Here is a 22,400-nt window from a genome sequence, read left to right as displayed (position 1 = left end):
CTAAGATCTTCATTTACCTTTAATGTCAAAAGACAGATACTGTCCTCCTTGGAAACACAAAGTAACTTAATAATAAAGTAACAACATTTCTGGAAATCAGAGTTGATCTACAAGGTACACCGAGTATCTGATATAACCAAAGGATGCTAAATGACTATGCTGTCCATTGAAAGAACATCAGCAAATCCAAAAGGATCTCTATCTAGGAGTTTTATCGTAAAGTTTTAATGATATAAGCATAGCCCTGTCCTGGCTATAGAATGGGAATGGAAACAGAGGTTCCTAGAATAGCAACAGAGGGAACCATCATAAAATATAATCCAAGCAGACTCTAGAGCTTGGCTTGCTCATTTTCCTTGGAGTAACTGTGTCAACTTTTTACTTAAAGGAAAAAATAACATATGGCCAATAAATTAACTTATTCTGTGCTCAAGTCAGATATTTCGTCATATATTTAGCTGAATGACACAAAGCCAGGCCAAACTAAGACAGCTAAAATAACCAAGCAGCTGTGTTGCATTCCAGCATTTGGGCATATTTGTTGAGAACTTCAGTGTTTCTAGTAGCAAGACTGCTGATTAGGCAAGATTATGAATAGATTTGCAATCGCACATCCTTCCTCTTTCTTTTTTAAAAATATTCTGAATTGTTCCAATATTCAAGAATAGCCAGAATATGCTGTAAACATTTCTGAAGCAACATGCTATTTTATACTATAATTCTTAATCATATGAAAGTTAAGATGGTCAGTGGATCTTAAATTAAAGGTGAGTGTGGGAACTTCCAGCAATGTGCAGGAGTGAACAGGGTCACTCCCTGTCAAGAATGAGGTACTGCCAAGTCTCTGTGGTACCAGAAATTACCACCCCAAAGGCATAACACCTTAGCAGTATACAAACTCCAGGAATGCACCCAGCAATGTCTGTAGGTCCATGCAATGCTGGGTATAAAACTGGGTCATTCATATGCACCTTACCTCTCATATTATCTTTCTAGTCCTAAGGTGGTTCATTCTGAATGATAGATTTTTGTAAAATTCACTGTGTGCACAAGACATGTAATACACTAGAGGTGGATTATTTTAGCTAAACTAAAATAATTATGTTTTATAACATAACACTAAAATACTTGTTCTCAATATGTTGCAACTAGTAATGCCATGTAAAATCATGAAAACACATACATAGAATTAATATGCTGATCAAAATTTCTATTTATTTCAGGATGTTCAATTCTCAATTTATTAGTCCCATATTTTATCATTTATTATATGACCACCTGCAAGAAAGCACCTAGCTTCACTTGTTCTCTCGATCAGGAATTCTTAAAATTTTCTACCATGACTCCTTTTTGTTCAAGAAATTTAACAGTGCTGTCAGAAATAGCCTAGATTCATCACACAGTTGATTTTGTCTTAATTTTTCACACTGCATGCTCAGAAAACTTTCACTGTTTTCAGATTTCTCCACATTGAGTTCCTCATATAAGGTCATGACCCACACAGATAAGACAGGATCCAGACCTCTAAAACTTCTTTTGTAATCTATGCTGAAAACTGTCTGCCTCTTCACACCATTAATATTCCTCCAAACTCCAGACACGTGATTAGCGTTCTTTCTCTCCTCTGCACAATCTTGCCTATGTCTATAGTGCCATTGATATCCCCCAGTCCAATCTTTATTATCAAAGGATCTGGATTTGTCCACTAACCTTGAAATAAAAAAAACAACCTCTCCTCTTATATGCTCCTGGAGAAACATGATGGTCTGTGGCCACAACCACTCTGCTTAAACTTGAAAAGTCAAGAAAACAAAGACCTTTGATGCCCTTACTCTCAATGATTTATTTGTGGTTACCCTCTCAATGATAGGCTACTGAAGCAAATAACTTATTAGCCTTCATAAGACAAAAAAAAAGGTTCCAGGAACTTTTGCAAAGTGTTGGGTAAAGAGTAGGACAGTTTCCATTGTATATGTAATCATTAAAGGCATAGTGATCAAAATATGTTTAATAATAGGATATAAATTAAAAGTACCAAAGCACCTCCACTTTAGTCTAAACCCCAGAGAGATGTTTCAGCTGGCCTCTTCACAATGTCACAATATGATTCCTTTACGAATAAGAGGAAATATCGATATGTTCATACTTTCCCTTCATCTTTCGTGAAGTGTATAACTGAATAATCAGCCTTATGAAACCTGATATGCCTTTCCAACACCTGAAAAACTTAGAAGTATTTTCTAGGTTTCGGGAAAAAAAAACACAAAATGGTTTGAGACTTGAAGTTTGGAGGATGTGACAGTCTTTGGGGAGAAATCATATACTGACATGATTTGCATTTTCACAGGACCAAGACTGAGTTTTATGAATACTTGAACTGATAAGGAACCTAGATCTATCTGTGTAGCACTTGTCCATGGACACTGTTCAAAGGGGTCCTCTCTAGACCTACAATCACTATTCTTACCTTTTTCCTTTTTACTGTACTAGAAGACACTGACATTTTTCAATTTTCTACATGATGAATGCATATATATGATCCTCCACTATGTATATTCAATATTGCACCACATAAGTAAGCATGGGTCTTTCTCTTTTTCTTTCTTTCTTTCTTTCTTTCTTTCTTTCTTTCTTTCTTTCTTTCTTTCTTTCTTTCCTTCTTTCAATTTATGAACCACACTCAGCAGTATTCAGTGCTTATTCCTGGCTCTGCGTTAGAGGGTCAAACCTTATATGGTCCTCATAACCACTAGAATCGATCCCAGAACACATAGCCAACACAGAAAGATTTGACCCAAGCAACCAAAAAAAAAACAAAATATCAGAGTATCTTTTGTAAATTCTTTACTTATAGTCCTTGATATATATTAGATTATGTTAACATCCTCCATGCTCTTTTACAAGAATAAATGAAACGACAAATTTAAGAGCATGTCCAACGACCAGGAAGATGGCTCACAGGTGATAATGCCTGCATTGCGTGTAGCCTGTTTCAATCCCTCCTGTTGCATAAGCCCTGAGCAGTGCACCACAAGGAATCCATAAACACTGCTGAATATGGTTCCAAACAAAGCAAGCAAAGAAAAAATAAAACAGACGCTGGTTGTCCACATAGAATTCTTCACACTAAGAATTACAGAAGACAAGAGCTTCAGCTGAGTTTAGACACCACCTGGAGCTTAACAACTTTGTAAAATCCATTTGTAAAAGGCAAGACTACACAACATTGCACAAATATTGCCAGCTGATAGTTCACTTGTCAGCTTTGCTACAGAACTACTTACCTGAATCATCAGTTTGGAACCCACACAGTTTCACAACAGATATTCAATAATTATTTTGATTAATTTACCCTCATTTATTATAGGCATTAATCCGTGTTATAAGATATATTCTAAATAGTTCATAAATATGTCCAACATTTCATTCCACAAAACAATATATTATAAAATTCTTTCTATAAGTTTACTGCTCGTGACAGTTAAATCTTTTTTTGAAACTAGAAATAAGGTCTTTCTCTTCTGTTTCTGCTTGTACTTCTGTTTGCTTATACCCAGGGATGACAATGAACTTTGAATAATATAGAAGAAAGTATTATATTGGAAGAGAAGTTGGGGAACAGATGTCACTAAAAGGATCACAGTCCACTGAGGTCTATTGGTGAACTCCTTCAGCTGCCTCGCTCCTCTGGCTGCCTCTGAAACAGCCTCCTCATTGAGAGTTACTTGACTCTTGGCACCTACAAACAAATAGCTGTGAACACTCTCACTAAATTCCCTATGGGGAGCACTGCTTAGGTTAGTCCAGGCTACAGTTTTGATCCTTGCTTCCATTAAAAATGTCTGCCTCATTTTAGTTGGTGCACTGGATAGCAAAGCTCCCCTAGAAGTATTGGTTTAGAGTATCCCTTCAAACAAGGCTGTTAATATATTAAATATTTTGAAAGATATAAATTTCCACCTAATAACTCCTAACCATCTTTCATTCTTTTTTCGGTCCATTCCTAACTACTCCTAGACCTTTAGTTAGTGTGGTTACACAGATCTCTGTCTCCAAATCTGTCTTCTTTCCTGGGATGTACTGATTCAACACTTGCAATATTTGTAGCAACTGACACTTTAAATTAGCATGTTTAAATCTTTTTAATGTATCATCCATTGTTCATAATTAAAACCTTATGGCACTATCATTCCATTGTCATGTGTGCATGTGCATGCACATACACACACATACACACACACTCAGACACGCTCAAAGCCTCTAACTTAAGACAATTCTTTCTTTTGTTTGTTTGTTTTCATTTTTGTTTGTGGGACACACCTAGAAGCATTCAGGACTTACTGCTAACTTTTCATTGAAAGGTAAATTCCATAGTGGGGCTCAAGTGTTGAGCGGGGGTAGAAAAAGATTAGTCACATGCAAGTGCTTTAATCCATGTACTGCTTCTTTGGTCCCTATATAGTATAGTACAAATTCAAGGAACACAATGCCTCTCATTTTCTTTTTCTTATTTTTCAGTTGCTGAGGCTATTGGCAGAGCTCTACGATTACAAACAAATTTTAAAGCATTTGTTCTAAGCCCTTTAAAAAGTCATCAGAATTTTATAGGTATTACATGGAATCTGCATAATGCTTGGATAGTATGATTATTTTGATGATGTTAATTCAACTAATCCATGAAGATTGTATATTTTTCCCATTTTTGTGCTCTTTTCCATTTCATTGGGTAGTGGCATTCTTGTAAATGCATATTTTTTTCACATGATTTGCTAAGTTGAGTCATTAGGCACATGATGTATTGAACACTACTCTACATAATGTCTTTTGAAAAATTATCTTATTGATTTTTACCTAAATAAATGCAACAAAATTTTGTATATTTATATTCCACGAGGTAGAAAAATGAACTTATCTTCAGAAAATGGTGCAGGAACTGAGGAAAGAGAGAAGAAATGAAGGAAGGAAGGAGGGAAGGAAGGAAAGAAGGAGGGAAGGAAGGAAGGAAGGAAGGGGGGAAGAGAGAAAAGAAGGGAGGAAGGAATGGAGGAAGGGAGAGAAGGAGGGAGAAAAGGAGAGAAGGAGGATCAAAGGAAGTATTCATAACTCACATCATACACAAAACTTAATGTGTCTTATAAAATGGATTGGTCACTTGATCATTTGATCACTTGATATCCTGTTATTCATCAATTTCCTCGAGTGGGCACCAGTAGCATTTCCATTAGTCCCTGTCACGTGCAAATGTAGCCCAGTTGCATCTGTTCGGTTCAAGGACACAAAGAGCCTCAAACCATTTGTTCAGGGTCTTGACAAAGAAGACTGACGATCTCATAGATGGGCGGCCATGCGATCTTTTGACATCCCATGGAATCCAATCGGTAATGACTCTAGTCCAGCATTTGTCCCAATCTCATTATGTGTCCAGTCCATCTGATATTTGACACATTGGCAAACAAAACAGCGTCCCTCATTCTCGATTGTCAACAGAGGTCAGAACTTCGAATTCTTCTCTCACTTGAGTGAAGGGTGATACTCAAGCATAGATCATTCAATGCCTCTTTGGGAGACCAGAATAGCATTCTTAATCCTGTTTTTGTAGGGCCCAGGTCTCTGAGGCATATGTTAATGCAGGAAGCATGGTGGAGTCAAGAGAACCAGAGGTTCTTCGAACTCTTAGCTATTTCTTCAATGCTCTCGAAGGTGTCCACACTGCTCTCTTCCTCCTGTGCAACTCAAGTGCCAGGCTGTTCAAGATCTTGAGTTCTCGACCTAAGTACACATAACTACTGCATTCGGAGATGTTTGTTCCATTAAGAGCGAATAAAACACCAGGAACGTTTCTGTTTCTCATGAACATTGTCTTCATGAGATTCAGCTGTAGTCCGACCATTCCACATTCATGGTCGAAGTCGGCTAGCATTTGTGCCACTTAGCTAATGTTTAGTGTTATTAGAATGATGTCATCAGCGAAGTGGAGGTGGTGTAGTTGCTGACCGTCTATCTTTACTCCCATTCCTTCCCATTCCAGTCATTGCATGATGTTCTCGAATGTGGCACTGAAGAATATCTGTGAAATGGTATCCTCTACTGAACCCCTCTCCTGACATGGATGATCACTTTCATGGAGAATGGTCAGATCCTGGTAATGAATCCATAATACAGCTCACAGAGGATCCTGATGTATCGAGTTGGAATGCCGTGTTTGGCTAGGGCTTCGGTGACTGCTTCAGTCTCAACAGAATCAAACCCATTCTTTAAATTGATGAACATTAGACAGAGCGCCATCTTGAACTCCCAAGAAACCTAAATGAACTTGGTTATCATGTGGATATGGTAGATCATGGGAGCTGGGTTTTGTAGTCTCTGGGTCTTGGTCATTGATGGGATTACACAGTGCCAGGGGGCCAGTTGGTGGGTGTGACCCCTGCCTACTGAAATATGGAGGATCTGGGTGGAGGATGTTCAACCCCGATCCGAGCAGGCTTGGTGATCTCAGCCCCGGGACTCGCATGCCTTTGTTCTTCTGCTGGTACCTTCATGCGTGTGGAGAGTGGTCTCAGCATGGTGGTGGCTGATTCTGGAGGTCTTTGGCTGCTGGATCCCTGGTCGGGGCGGGGAGGGAAACTCAACCTGCTCCCCTCCAAGGGGTCCCGGTGAGGACAGCCAGGCACGGGGGCAGGAGACTCTGTGCTATTCTCTTCTGGAGACCCAGAGACTACAAAACCCAGATCCATATTCCAGTAGGCAGGGGTCACACCCACCAACTGGACCCCTGGCACCGTGTAATCCCATCTATGGCCAAGACCCAGAGACTACAAAACCCAGCTCCCGGAAGCTCACAGCTGCATTCATGGTCGCACGACATCTTATTATCTCATTCTTACTTTGGACAAACTGGAAGGCGACCGAACGTAACCTGCTCACACGGCAGAGTCTGGCAAATTCCCCGTGGTGTACCCAATATGCCAAATACCAGTAGCAATGATGGGTCTCATTCTCCTAACCCTGAATGAGCCTTGAATATGGCACTTTTTAAAAAATCTCAGGGCTAGGATGAAGGAGATGTTACTGGGGCCTGCTCGAGGCAATCGACGAACAATAGGATGGTCAGGATCATGGTGGTAGATCATGCTGAATCCTTTTCAGAACCCAGCTTGCTTGCATGGTTGTCCTTCGTCTAGTGTTCTGCCAATCCTATTCAGGATGACTAAAGTGAAAAGCTTGTAGACTACGGACAACATGCAGATGGGGCGATGGTTGCAATGTTATGGATATCTTCCTTCTTGTACAGTAGAACAGTTCTGCTGGTTTTCCATTGGGATGGAACCTTTCATTCAGACAGGTAGCGTGTGAGGAGCCAAGCCACTGTATTGATGAATACTGATGGCAAATATTTCAGGTGTTCAGGTGTGACCTTGTCTGGGCCGGGTGCTGTTCGCTTCTTCACCGATGAAATGGCGTGTTGGATTTTTGAAAGGTGAATGTTGAGAATGACATATGCATATGTCATATACATCCATATGTGACATATACATCCATATGTATGTGGGCAGGTGGACATGGCTATCGAAGATATCCGAGTAGAAGTCATGGATAATCTTCTCCATTGCCCTTCTGGAAGATGTGATAGATCCATCAGGACATTAGAGGGCAGTCATCTTGGTCTTGTAGTTGGCAAAGGACAGGCGGGCGTTGCAAATGTTTTTCCTGGCTTCTGCCACATCTGTCAGCACTGCTGCTCTTCTCTCTTTGATGTCTTCCTTTATCGCTTCTCTGCACTGCTTTGCAAGCTCGGATGTTTGCTTGCAGTTGCCTGAGGATTGTGCCAAGCCACATTGGTGAATGAGCTCAAGAGTTTTCGAAGAAAGGAATCTTTTTGTGGCTATCTCTCTCGGCATTCCTTGGACAATCATGAAGGTGCCGAATCGGTCCATCGTATTCTTCTTCAATGTTGTCAAGAACAGCATCTTCCCCTGTTGCTGTAATAGCACCAAAAAACTCCCAGTTGGTAGTCATTCTGGGAATTCTCTTCCTAAACTTTGCAGCTCTTTTTTTCCGCTCCATGAAGTAGAATTTTGCACAACGGAGACTGTGGTCCAATCCTGTTTGGAATTTTGGGACAACAGCGACATAGGTCATGCAAAACTTTCTATTTAAAATGATATGGTCAATTTCATTTTGGAACTGTCTACTGGGAAACTCCTTTGTCCAACATTTAGATTCGGCCTTCTGGAACTTGAGTTACCATGGCTGGCCTTGGCCGACATGATGAACTCTGACAGTCCCTCACTCTATTCATTCCATTCTAAGCCATGGGTCCTGATGTGTAGTTCTTTGGCTGATCTTCTTGGTCCCATTTTGGCATTAAAATCACCAACAATGATCTTGTAGATAGTGTGGTCTTTTTTATAGAACTTCTCTAGCTCCATGTAGAACTTCTCAATTTCTTCTTCATCGTAATTGGATGTTGGTGTGTAGACAACGAAGATAGAAACTGCCAGCAGTGGGCCACATCTTTTCAAGTGTAATCATCTGATTCGGGTTGTTAGGCATTCGAATGAATCAGTGTTCATGGCCAAGTTTGTGTTGACAAGGACACCGACACCTCCAATGCCTCATTTGTCGCATGTTCTGAGGAACCGTTCTTCTACAGTATCAAAAATGGCATAATGTGATCGATGCCTTCTCGTTTCAATCAGACAGATGATGTCATACTTGATCTTCTGCGCTTGCACCATCAGATCCCGATGGATGCTTTAGATGCCAGCATACATGCATTGAAAGTAAGACAGCCATCTTAGTCCTTCTTCGTTTCAGAAGCCTAGCTTGTCCCTGAGATTTTACCAGTCCTCTCTTGCTCCTCCTTCTTAACGCTGTTATATTGGGGGCTCTTTCAGGGTCAGAGAAATGAAACCCATTGTATTTACTATTTTTGACATATTGAATATGCCACAGATAGCTTGCCAGGCTCTGTTAATTAATTCATTAACATGGATTAATGCTTGTAATAAATGAGGGTAAATTAATCAAAATTATTATTGAATATATGCTGTGAAGTTAATGACTCTCTAATGAATTAGTGACCTCAAAGTTAGATCAAAATCCACAAAAAAACACTGAAGAAAACATGGTAGACTTCTCCAGGAAGGATATAGATAAACTGCAATGGAGTCTTCAATGATTCAACTTCATTTGCAAAGAAAACAAAAAGTAACATTGCACCATCTCTCCAACAACAAAAATTCTACTAAAATAAAAAAGCACAATACTGGATGGGAGAAGATATTTGCACACCATACATTATTCATACATAAGATAGAGGATTAATACCCAAGATATATAAAGCATTCAAAAATCTCAACAATAATAACAAAAAAACAAATAATGCTAAAAAATATGGGTGGGGGAAATGCTAATAGGAATTTCCCTTAGAAAAGACAGAGGGACATTAAGTTGGTATTAGAATATGACTATCTTCTCACTTACTATGAAGGAAATGTAAATGAAAGCGACAATGAGATAACACCATAAATCAGTGAGACTGAAAAATATCAGTATTGGTAGGGATGTGGTGAAAAAAGAACTGGCATGACCTGTTGCTGGGATTGTTGTCTGGTGTGCCCTCTATGGAAAACAGTCTGAAGATTGCTCAAAAAAAGTTAAAAATAGTGTCATCATAAACTCAATGATTCTAATCTTAACACGTATTCCAAGTATACAAAATTAACTTAAAAATATATACACATGTATGCCCATTGCAGTACTAAGTATAATAGCCAAGGCATGAAAACCACCCAAATGCCCAAATGCCGTTATTTATAAAACGCAGAGGAAAAATTAACTTAGCATAAGTTGACAGGATATATTCCAGAAATGTCCATTTAATAATAAGAAAATAATCATAATCATAGAATTTCAGAGCAAAAATGAATTTATAAGTTAATCTAGTTCAACAGTCTTACTTGGCTTATGGAAAAACCAAACTCCAAAGAAGTTTATGTTACTTGTTCAAAGTCACACAACTACGCTGACTGACAACAGTTGCAAAAGTACCTAGGTTTTATTTTAGGTCTAAATTGAGCCTGTTCTCATTATACTTTATGGAAGGGCTCTCAATCCTTCACAACAGGATTAAACACAATATTTAACTATGAATATTGTCTCATGTATATAATATTGCACAATTTTAATGTACAGAAAGTGCTTATTTAATGAATTCATGCATTTTATTTACACATATTCTAAACAAGACTAGCTAAAACAGTCACAATTTCACATAGTTGCTGATCTGTGCACACGTATATGTTTATATTTATGTGTGGCTTTATGTAAGCTTAACTTATGTCCTTAGACCAGACTTTGAAGAATGGTTGGTTAACTGTAGGAATATTTGACATTCACATGGCATTCTCCTTTCTACCTTTCAAGCTAAACCATCAAATTTAAAATGTATTCGGAGATGATACCTCAGCAGTCTTCATATTTTAAGATAAATACATAACTAGAATCCTTTAATACAGGAAGAATTGTTATTTCTAATTGAAATTATCTGCTTTCAATGTTTATTTGAAAATAAAAATCGCATTTAAAGCAAGGGAGAAAAACGCATGATTGTTCTCTTCTCCAATGTCCTGTGTACATTTGAGAAAAATCTCTCAAACTGCACTGTAGAAACATTTATTTCATTACCTTAGATATATACACCAAGGAAACACCAGATTCCTCAAGTTTTATTTTCTAGTTATGCAAAAAAGTTAATTTCAAAGCATGCCATTTGTGATCATTATTATTTTCTTTCCATTTTTTGACTACACAAGTTTTTTCTTGGATTTTCTTCACTTGGCGTCCATTGTCTATCATCACATCAATTTTTTTAAAATTTTTCCTTATTTATTTCTACCTGGAAGCTACTTTCAGTTTTACCATGTCTGTCCCACTCTAACTTATCACCAAGAAATTTAGTTTGTAAAATTCTGAGACCAAAATTGGTATTGCTATTCATTGATTGGTTAGCTCCACAAACTACCTGCAAATTCTTCCACAAAGCACAATTAATCCAATATCATCAGCCTTCCAGACTCATCTCCAGCATTATGCTTTTATTACCCACAACCCTGCAAGCAGAGAAAATCTACACTTTCCAGTGTCCTGACCCTTTTGTCAATCATAGCTACAGTCTGGAATATATATAGGTCACTCTTTTTTCTCTTTTTATACATATATATATGTATATATATATATACACTTAGTTTCATGACTCTATTCAAGTGTGCGTCTCTTTGAAAACCTTTATATGTCTCTGTCTTATTTCCAATGTTCACCCCTGTGAGGGAAATTAAATAAAGGAATCGTCACATTATTAATTCATTGTTTTGTTTTCACTAGACTTGTTATCTCAAAGGAAGAATTTTGAGATAAAATTTTTTTTTCACTAGACTTGCTTTCCATTTCTGTCAGGAGATACACCTTCCAGAAACAGGAGCATAAAAGAGTGTAGGAGTTGGTGAATAAATTACAAAAACCAAGGCCTGCTTAACTGTATAACTTTATAGAATAGGTAGTGAACATATGTGCTTGACTCTGGGTTATGTGTTGAGTTGAAGTTAAGTGTGGCAGTCGACAAGTAAGCATTCTGGAACAAAAACTGGAGTCATATCTTAAAAATCTAAGGGTGGAATAATCATTTACTAGTATTCATCCAATATCAGGGAAGCATAATTTTAGCAAAATTTTCATTGCGAAGAATTAAACCAAAACAGAGACAGGAACAGCAGGTAAGGGATTTGTCTGGCATGAGGTCAATGTGGGTTCGATCTCCAGTACCCCATACGGTCTTCTGTGTCTTAACAGGAGTGACCTCTAATCATAGAGCCAGGAGCAAGGTATAGTCCCAAATGAAGAAAATAATTAATAATAATTAATTATTATTATTATTAATGATTATTATTATACTATTTAAGCTTGCTTTGTCCTGAATTTCATCACTTTTTGCCTTTTCTAGTGTTTTACTATATGTTAGATGACTATACAAATGCACAATGATTTGTCATGTTTTGTCATAGACCTTAAAATTTATTTTATCTTGGGGCCACACCCAACTGTGTTTGGTACTTACAGCTGACTCTACATCCTGGAATCACTATTTGAGATGTGTAGTACCAGGATCTGATAGGGGTAGGCTGTGTGTGCAAGACAAATGCCTTACCCACTGTACTCTCTCTCTTACTGTGTATATATGTATGTGGGTGTGTGTCAGAGAGAAAGAGAGAGAGGAAGAAAGAGAGAGAGAAAGAGAGAGATAAAGATATGGCTGTACTGATCATTTTTTATCTTTATAGAGGTCCCAATATTTACAATACTGATAGTGACAGTTTCATACATACATCATTCCAACACTATCCTAGCCACCAGATAAACCCATTTTCCTTCACCAAGGTCCTAAAGGCCCCTTTCATTCTACAATCTCTGAAACTGGTCTTGTATATCAACTCTCCTTTGGCCATTTGTTGCTACCTTACTGTGTCTTTAAATTCCGCAAATGAGAGAGATCATTCTCTATCCTTTTCCTTCTGACTGTGAAAGTTTTTATACTTAAACAATTGTTCACATTAGGGTTAAATCATGAAACTGAAAATAATAAGTAAAGTAATACAACTATATTCAAAGTGTGAAAGATATAGTAACCTGATTATTATAAAAATATCAGCTTACATTTTTGAAAAATACATAGAAATAAAAATATCAATGCAACTTTTTTGAATATAGACTTTACAAATGTATAGTAGCATAAAGCAATGTCTAATTGGCAAAATTTGACTTACAAATCTATTTTTAAAATGTAAATAAATGAGAAACTGTTTACAAATAATGCTGAAATTAGGAGGAAGAGCTATGGACTATTTCTCATTACAGTCCACCATAAATTTTATGTTCAGTTTTCAAATATTTTATTGTATCATTATTTTAGGGGACTCCCAAGCAGTGATAGGAACCCCTCCTGGTGACTTTTGGTTCAATGTGAGGGGCAGGAGGCAGTGTTGTTTGTCCTTCGTGGTACAAAGGGTCCCCAGTGATGCTTAGTGACTTCCAGAGTCACTCCCAGCAGGGCTAAGAGTCTAACTGCAGCTGGAAATGCTCAGAATCAGGTAGGACTGGGGACTGAACCAGGGCTGGCTACATACAAGGAAAGTACTTCACCACGGTACTAATTCTCTGTTTCCTTAGGTCAAATTTTACAAAACACAAATAACCAGAATTAGATAGAAATTTTAATCATACAGAGCATGATTTTTTATTAAAAGAAATAGAAATAACAAAACAAATTTAGCTTATAAATATAAATAAATTAATACTTTAAATAACCAAAATTTAGTAGGTCATAATGAATTAAATAGTGAGTGAAAATGAAGTAGCCAATAACATTCAAGCAAAATAATATTCTGAAATATAAAGTGATTATTTAAGTCCATAATATTTTTCAAATTCTTTGTAATGCCCTGGACCTGACTCCTCACCAGAACACTTTTTGTTTGAAGTAAAAAATTTGAGTGAGAGAAAAATCACATCCTCAGTTGAGACTGAAGGGAAAAGAATCAAACTTCTTTCTGTGAACACATAGCAAAGCCAACTTCTTTTTCTTTCTCTATTCTGTCATAAAATACAGCATTCACAGAAGGTCAAGAGGATGATTTAGAGTTAGCTATAAATTATCCACCAGTGGAAAAATCAAAACTGATTGAGTTACAAAATATATTATATCCATCAAGACGTGTTAATTCCTCCATATTTTTCTTTGAGAAGCTTATGAGCCCTTTACTACTAAGGAAGCCATAAGGAGCACATTTTTATCTTTTTAGTTTCCTGAAGGAATGTACATCTTCACTACAATTATTTCTAAATTTATGAACTCAGATTTTAGACACATCTATATATTCTCTGTGGATTTTTTGATATTTCTGTCTTCTATGGCATATCATCTAATAAGTTTTTTCAATGTCATGTTTTTCTCCTCTGTCCCACCCTTACACACACACACACATACACATACACACACACGATGGATTTAAAAAACGTTTGCCTTCTTGTTCATATAAGACAAAAATAAAAATTTGTATTTCTACTCAATTGTTATATCTATTATAAAATGCAGTGACATTTAATTTTTTAGGTAAAACATATACCTCAATAAAATGTGTTTAATGTTTTTCATTATAGTATACTTTGACATTTTATGTCTTAACCATATTTTCCATCTAACACTACAAACATTCTGCTGATAGGAATATTATTCTTACTTGACAATAATGTTGCTCTGAATCTTAAGACACTTGTCTAACAAATTTCTGGCAATTTTCAGGAACTCATTTTTTCTGATACCCAATATTTAGGACTTTTTACTATTCCATGCTTCATATGTCTGTGTTTTCTTATATATTAGGAGTATAAAATGACTTTTCTTATATAGGCATCCTCTTATTTTTTAAAAAATTATCTAGCATAAAATCATGAATACAAGAATGCATGATACAAACCATTTTGTCAACCTCTATATTACACTTTTCATTTAATAAATAATCGCCATTTTTATATTATAAGTGAAAATACAGACTAAGTAAATCATAGATGTTGAAGTAAAAAATTTGAGTGAGAGAAAAATCACATCCTCAGTGAGACTGAAGGGGAAAGAATCAAACTTTTTCTGTGAACACATAGCAAAGCCAACTAAATAAATCAAATCCAGCTTCCCTACAGGATACTATCAAAACCTGTCTCCACTGAGACTGCCTGGAACTTATGATCCACTGCATATTGATGAAAGTTACAAGTTTGGGGTGTTCTAACAAGCTTCCAGGCAATGCCACTACTGGCTGGTCAGAATACACTTTGAATAGTAAAGGTTAACATATATAAATATGCACCTATTTTAATGAATTTCTTAATATTTTTCTCATTATTCTTAAGACTTTGGGGTAAAAATGAACCAGAAAAAAATGGGAAATAACTGGCCAAAAAGAGGAAAAAAATCCATAGTAGGTAAAGAAAATCTTGTTCAGCAAGTTTTTTTTTTAGAAAAAAAAAAGAGTAAATAGACCAAGAGAAGGTAAGGGGTAAAATGAAAGGAATACACAAAACTGAGTGGCAAACCCCATCAACTAGCTAGAAAAGACATAACTAAGTGCTTGCATTTTTTAGTTAACCACTTCCTAATCACTTCTAGTCATGGTTGCTTATTTCTAATATCCCCAATTATGGTCAGTGAAGAGTGGGATTTTCTAGTCAAGAAATGCCAGTTGCCAATTACCACTGTTCATTAACTCCTTTCCCCAGAATCCAATGCTGTATTATGTGGAACTAGGTTTCCCTTCTTTGTTGGTTTTTGTTTGGGCAAGGCTCAGCATGCCCAAGGCTTGCTCCCAGGTCTGAGGTCATGGACACTCCTAGTGGTGCTCAGGACTATATGCGGGGCTAGGAATGAACCTAGGTAGTATAGCCAGTGTGCAAGACTAGGGCCTTAATCATTTGCATCATCTATCTGGCCTTGAGATTAGTTTACTTAATAAACTGGACATCATCCCTTCTCCTACCAAAACACTGCCTGGTAGTTTCTGTGAGCCAGAGAATGGAAAGAATGTACCACCAATTTTCTACAGCAAACTGAGGAAAGAGATTGGGAAGATGGAGAGAGAATATGTTCTTTATTATAATTTGACATTATTGCTATTGTACTTCTGACACAAAAAGAAGTTTTAAGCATCATGTAACTATATTAATCAGTGATCCTTTTGATTTGAATAATATCTCACTAAAATTAGCATTCAGCATTATGGATCAACTGATAATACAAACTGACTGAGGGAGCATCCTTTGTAGGAGAGGAATTAAGAATTATGTGGGTGTGTATGTGTCTTGTATTGGGGCATAACTCTCACTGTATGCACACGAATGTAACACAGGGAATTTTAACAACTCTGTATTAAACTACTTGTGTTGGACATTACATAGTACTCTCCAAAATTACATTTCTCTAGGACAGCAATAATGTATAACCTCCAGGCTATTCGTTCTAATAAGAAAACTGTTTGAAGCAAGAGATAACTGATCGCATATAATAATTAATTCTGATATATCTTTAATCAAAGAACACAATACTTAATTTCTTTAAAACCCTTTCAAAAATAAAGAATATCTGAATTCCAATAATAGTGAAATGAATATTTTTCTGTCAAAATACTTCCATTTATAAATAGAGTTCAACTTGAATATGATTACTGAGTATTAAATATGATCTTTAAGAGGTCACTGAACAAACTGGTGTCATCTGCAAGCAGAACAGATATAACATTTATTTCCCTTAATGAAGTTACTATCTAAAAATTAAAATGGGAAGCAGTTTTGGAAAAATATGGGAAAAATAAGGCTACATAGGCAAACAGCCAACCAAATTGATCTCTATTTAGCAACACATATGATAAATTTCTATAAAAATGAAAAATGTGAAAGATTCTAAGGACATTTATTAAAATCTTTAACAATTTCATCCAGTTTGAACTGGAAACTACTTCAATAAATAATGAGGTTTTGATTGGAATTTCAAGAAAATTTCTTCTAGAAGTCGTAGCATACAGGAGACACAGTCACCATAACAAAAGTCTATAATTTTTTGGGGGGGAAGGCAAGGGCATTTGACCCATAGATAATGAGCAAATCCACCATAAAAATGACAAAGAATTTTAGTGAAGTTAAAGATCTCTCTGTTAAATAAAATCTCAGTGAAGATCCTGGTATAGATATTGAGGTAATATATTGCTGATGTTCACAACGCACATTAAAATTTGATAATTTTTTTTTTTTGCATTTTGGGTCACACCCGGCAATGCTCAGGGGTTAATCCTTGCTTTGCACTCAGGAATCACTCCTGGCAGTGCTCGGGGAACCATATGGGATGCTGGGAATCGAACCTGGGTCGGCCCTACCCGCTGTGCTATTGCTCCAGCCCTAAAATCAATATTTTTAAGAACTGTCACATGCTTGTTTTACTAAGGACATAGGCACTGCATTCTGGATTCACCAGCTTCACACTCAGTAGAGGTGTGTAACTTCCTTTACATGATCTTGCTCTCCCTGTGTACCTCATCCCATAACCCTTCTTTCTTCTTCTCCTTCCCCCATTTCTATTTCTCCGATTAAACTATCCACTGCACAAAATAAAATCGTATTCAAGGTATAGAACTCAAAAAAAAGTGAAAATATAGATCTAGAAAAAATAATCTTTTTTAAAATTTATTTTCTGACACCCAAGGAAAAATAATCCTAATAGTTCAAACACAAAAATACATCTGCAGATATATTTTTATTCCTAGAAATATTGCAACTTCAGTTGTCTCAGAAGATGTTGCATTCATTGCCTCACTTTCCATCTATTCATTACAAATGATCAACATCTTTGAGATAGTCAATTTAATTTTTTTCTTTATGGGAAAGCTGGTATTTATTGCACTTTGTTTTATTCTTTCTCCTTTAATTATGCCTGACAAAATTATTTGATTTCAGAGATTCACATGTCTATTAGTGAATCTAGCAAAAGGATCTAACTTACAGCTGGATTAGGCACTGAGATAATTTGGTTCATTATTATTGCCAGACTCAGCAGCAAATTTTCTGGCTCACTAGTTTGAAGGATGTTATGTATTTAGGAATGTCCTGATTAATAAAATAAAGGAAATGAAGTCACATGCCCTGTGGCATGAAATGACAGTCTCTATTCAGAAGTGTCAAAGATTTTCTTTATATGCTCATGGTTTTTTCTCCCCCTTTTGGATTGATGGTTCTTAAGTGCCAATTGAACTTTTTCAGAATCTATCAACTTTTACAATTCAGTAATAACCAAATATCGAAGTACTGCCTTTTGCTTCCCACACTTAATAATAGAGTTTTCAATCCAAAGCATTGAGAAAAGCTACCAAAATGTACACTATTTTTAGTAAATGAAACCAACCGATCACTTTTCAACTGCATAATAAAATATAATTAAATGGAAATGAACTTTTCAGCTAGCTGGAACTTCTTTTCTGCAGAAATAATGCATTGTAGTGATAAATGAACTTTTTCTAAAGGTTTTCTTGGAAAATCAAAGACTCAATCCAGGACTACTATATTTCTCATGTGAATATTTTAGTCTTCTAGAAATAAGTCTCTGGGTTCAAGTCCTGGCAACACACACCCATGCTGAGTGCACTTCAGGTGGCCATGCCATTTGGGAATCCTGGGCTTATAATCAATTGAGTGAACAGCCCACCTAAAGTCTGCGGTCCCCCAAGAGCACCACGCCAAGTATGAAAGTACCACAAACCACTGTGCAACTCCCATCTCTCAACTAGTGTTTACAGAAAAGGGGTGGGAGGGAGGCAAAAAAAAGAAATACTATTTGTGCTTTCACTAAAATGTTCGTTCTCCTCTATTCACATTTCTTGGTTAAGCTCATAGCACAAGCCTAGATTGATTGCACTAGTCATAACTGTGTTCCTATAAATTGCAAAAAACCTCTTCAAGTTTTAGTCCTAAAAATATCCTACTATTTGCAAATGCTCAAAGACCACTAAATGACTTCCGACTTGAGTTCTAGAGATCCATTGCATAACAATTATAAATAATATTAAGAACTTCAATGAGGGCTGGAGCGATAGCACAGCGGGTAGGGCGTTTGCCTTGCACGTGGCCGACCTGGGTTTGATCCCTGGCATCCCATATGGTGCCCCAAGCACTGCCAGGAGTAATTCCTGAGTGCAGAGCCAGGAATGACCTCTGAGTACCACTGAATGTAACCCACAAAGCAAAAAAAAAAAAGAACTTCAATGAGCTAAATCTTTATAGCTTTTCCTCACAATTCAATATATGATAAGTATATGACCTAATAACACTATGGTGACACTTAATTACAATACTATGAATATGTATGTAAATGACAATTATAATACTATATAAATGTATTGATTCAACATGTTGTATACCTTAAATATACACAGTATCTCAATTATACCTCAAAACATTTGCAATTGAAAAGCACCAGCCAGTGGATTCTGTGACTAAAAATCCAATTTATATATTGTTCATTTTTAGATTTAGAAGCCTTTCTTGCAAGTTAGCTCATAAAATTTAACATTATAGATCTCAATGGATTCTTTCTCATTTCGTTATGCTCTTCTCAATTTTGTTATACTCTTGAAATATGTCATCTCTTTGCAGGAATAATATAATAGAGATGTTCACAGCTTAGACAAAAATCTAGTTACAAAAAAAAATTCCAAAAGATAACATGTATAGTAGTCTCTATAGGACAATAGCTCTTAGGCTATAAAACACTGAATTTCTCTAAATTCAGCCTTATGCAAATAGTCCTGGAAGGTAGTCTTGAAATTTTATGATACATGTCATAATGGCATAAGTTAAAAAGCAATGCATACTGAGAACATAAATTGAGAGACAAGGACACCCACATTCTGCTGGTGAAATGCTTTGTAAAATGAAGATAAGGGTTACCAAATCTTTCATCTTTGCATCATAAAAGATGGCACAAGAGATCTAAATTTAATGCAGTAAAAGCGGGAGTTTACCCTGCAATTGGGTCTCCTAACATTTCTAAAGGAGGCGATGTGACAGCCCTTTCTGTCCATTAGGAGGGGCTGATTGAGGGGTGTTTTATGTGTGTGTTTATGTGTGTGTGAGAGAGAAATTGTGAGAAACTGATGATGGGAAGATGTGAGAAAGCACCTCCGTACCTTCCTTTTTCCACGACCCTTCTTTGCTTAAACAGAACTCATCAACGACACATAAATGCAGTCTTAAACTGAGTCACAGGAGGGCTGAATGAAATAAATTATAAAAGTCTAAGAACTAAAACAGGGGCCGGAGGGATAGTACAGTGGCTAGGCCGTTTGCCTTGCATGCGGTCAACCTGAGCACTGCCAGGAGCAACTCCTAATTGCAGAGCCAGGAATAATCCCTGAGCATTGCTGGGTGTTACCCCCCCCCTCTCCCCCCCCCCCCCCCCCCCCCCGCCCCAGAAAAAAGAGCTAAAACATATGCAGGAGCTGGAGAGACAGTACAAGCATTGAAGTGCTGTCCTTGCCTGCAGCCAAACCTGATTGCATGCGCAGCACCAAGTGTAATGCCTAAGGACAGTCTGATGTAGCCCCAACCCCCAAACGACCCCCACCCCCACCCCCACCAAATAATGAAACTTGGATGAAAGTCTTATTTGGTTGCTGTATTCCTTCAATGTTAAATCAACTTTTAAAATTCTTACGTAGTGCAATTTCTATTATGCTCCAAAATCTTCAGTAAACCCACCCTTCCATTGAAGTCTTCTATAAAAGGAAGCTTTACTTTCCATCATAAGCATATTTCACACAGCTCACCTTTTTCACATCTTTTTGTCATTCCCTCAAAAAATATTTTATATTTTAAACACTTCCTGTTTAGCTATAATTTTGTTTTTGTATCAACACATTGACAGGGTTTTACTCTTAGTCAAATAACGTAAGCGGACAGACTTTAGAGACTCATTCACGTGAAATCAATTTACAGTCTTGTATCTAAGTTAAAATAATTTGTAGCAATATTCATCACTAATGATTGCATTCCCTTGATGGTTTTTATTATATTTATATGTGCATTATAATTTTCTGAAAAAAAATGTTGCCAGTATATGAAAAATTTTCACATATTAAAATATTATTTCTTATATGTATACATCATTTTAAAGGTATTTCAAAAAGGATCTGCAATTCTGTAAGCTTTTCCACAATAACTTCAAAGAATTTAAGTTATTTTTCAGCATAGTAAATCAGCATAATTTCCTAGTTACCATTATATTGCACCATTTTATATTCCAGTCTATTTGTTTCAGTCATTGAACATTTTTTTCTAAAGAAATGAAATAAGTCAAATAATAAGTTCAGATTAAGTGAAAATTAAAAACTATAAAACTGATGGCATCATAAACCTATCTATAATGTTTCTTTAAGTTAATTAAAAGTTAACTAATGACATAACATAAATATCTATTTATGAAAACAGATGTGTTAAATTATGTGAAAAACCTCAAAGCTAATAAATACTAATATCAACAATTACCACATAAATAGCAAAAAAGTCATTTAGTTGATGTTTCGAATATATAATTATGAAATTGTTCTTAACATATGCCAAATAGTTATCAGTAAAAATGTAATAGCAGACGATACCAATTCCATTGTAATGATCATAACCTTTCCAACCAAGTTCATTGTAATCCACTAACTTAAAAGACCATTATACATTCATAAATTATTATGAAAGTCATAAATGTTAGTGAGAAAATTAATGAATACAAATTAATATAAGGATAATTAAAAGAAAAATAATTTCCCAATGTGATATTAAATCAATAAAACATTGACATGGGCCAAAAGGAAAAAAGGAACCTGCATCTTCCTGATTCAGGGAAGTCATCTTAACTTTCAATTATATAATAATGTTTATATGTAAATTATTATTTGGATAATAATAGGAGCAATGTATATTTGGATACTATAGCACAAAAGCTATATAATAAATATTAGTTTAAACTTTCTATAAACCTTAGTATCCCTATAGATTTTAGAATTTTTGCAATTTTTATTCCTGCCATAATATCCTTGAAATATGACAATCTTTAGAAGCAAAAGAAAACTTACCTTATGACAAAATTGTGACTGTTAATCTCTTTTCCACATCCACTATCTAGCAGAATGCCAGAATTTCCAACCACAGCACAAGTCTTAAACCTGCGGTTTTTCATTGGTGAAACTTCAGGTAGAAGACTGTGCAGATCTTGAGAAATATTTAATGTCCGACGCCTGTCCAGCACATAATGTATAACATCACCAGGCTTAAAACTGCTTTTGACAACTGAGACATCTCGCTCTGCATCTAAGAAACGAAGAATATTCTTCCTATGTTGGAAATAGAAATAAAGCTTTCTATTAGTGATGCCGTATCTCTTACAAAGTAACATGATACAATGTAATTAGAAAGTGACTTGTCTTTAATCAAGAATATGTTAACCCACAAATCAAGTGCATTCAATAAGAAATGGAATATATTTTTGACAATCATTTGCACAGTAATTCTGTAAATAGGTATATAGTGACACCTTTGAGTGAAGTTAAAAAGTTCTATCAAAATAAATAATATTAGATCATTACTTTAAATCATTTGTGTATAACATGATACTCTCTGATTTCAGTGAAGTTTCAAGAATCATCTATTTTAATGCTGTCTACTTAAGGTACTCGGAAATAATTTAAAATTGTTTGAAGTATATGTACCTTTGTTCTAAAGTTTTGAACTTTTCAATAAAATAACATCTAGCTAAATCATGA

At 36.0% G+C, this 22,400-nt stretch overlaps 1 protein-coding gene across 1 annotated transcript in view; it reads right to left on the bottom strand.

Annotated features, from left to right (window-relative positions):
* ST8SIA4 (ST8 alpha-N-acetyl-neuraminide alpha-2,8-sialyltransferase 4) overlaps window positions 1–22,400 on the bottom strand; it is a 103,844-nt gene that overhangs the window by 63,299 nt on the left and 18,145 nt on the right. Inside the window, exon 3 of the mRNA XM_056112568.1 lies at window positions 21,714–21,971. Within this exon, the coding sequence (XP_055968543.1) occupies window positions 21,714–21,971 (258 nt within the window). The remainder of the gene's footprint in view (window positions 1–21,713; window positions 21,972–22,400) is intronic.

The sequence above is a fragment of the Sorex fumeus genome, unplaced genomic scaffold (genome assembly GCF_029834395.1).
Source record: "Sorex fumeus unplaced genomic scaffold, SorFum_2.1 ptg000018l, whole genome shotgun sequence".
In the NCBI taxonomy this organism is placed as follows: Eukaryota; Metazoa; Chordata; class Mammalia; order Eulipotyphla; family Soricidae; genus Sorex; species Sorex fumeus.
The sequence above is the reverse complement of the archived record's forward strand: the minus strand, read 5'-3'. Positions and strand labels throughout refer to the sequence as shown.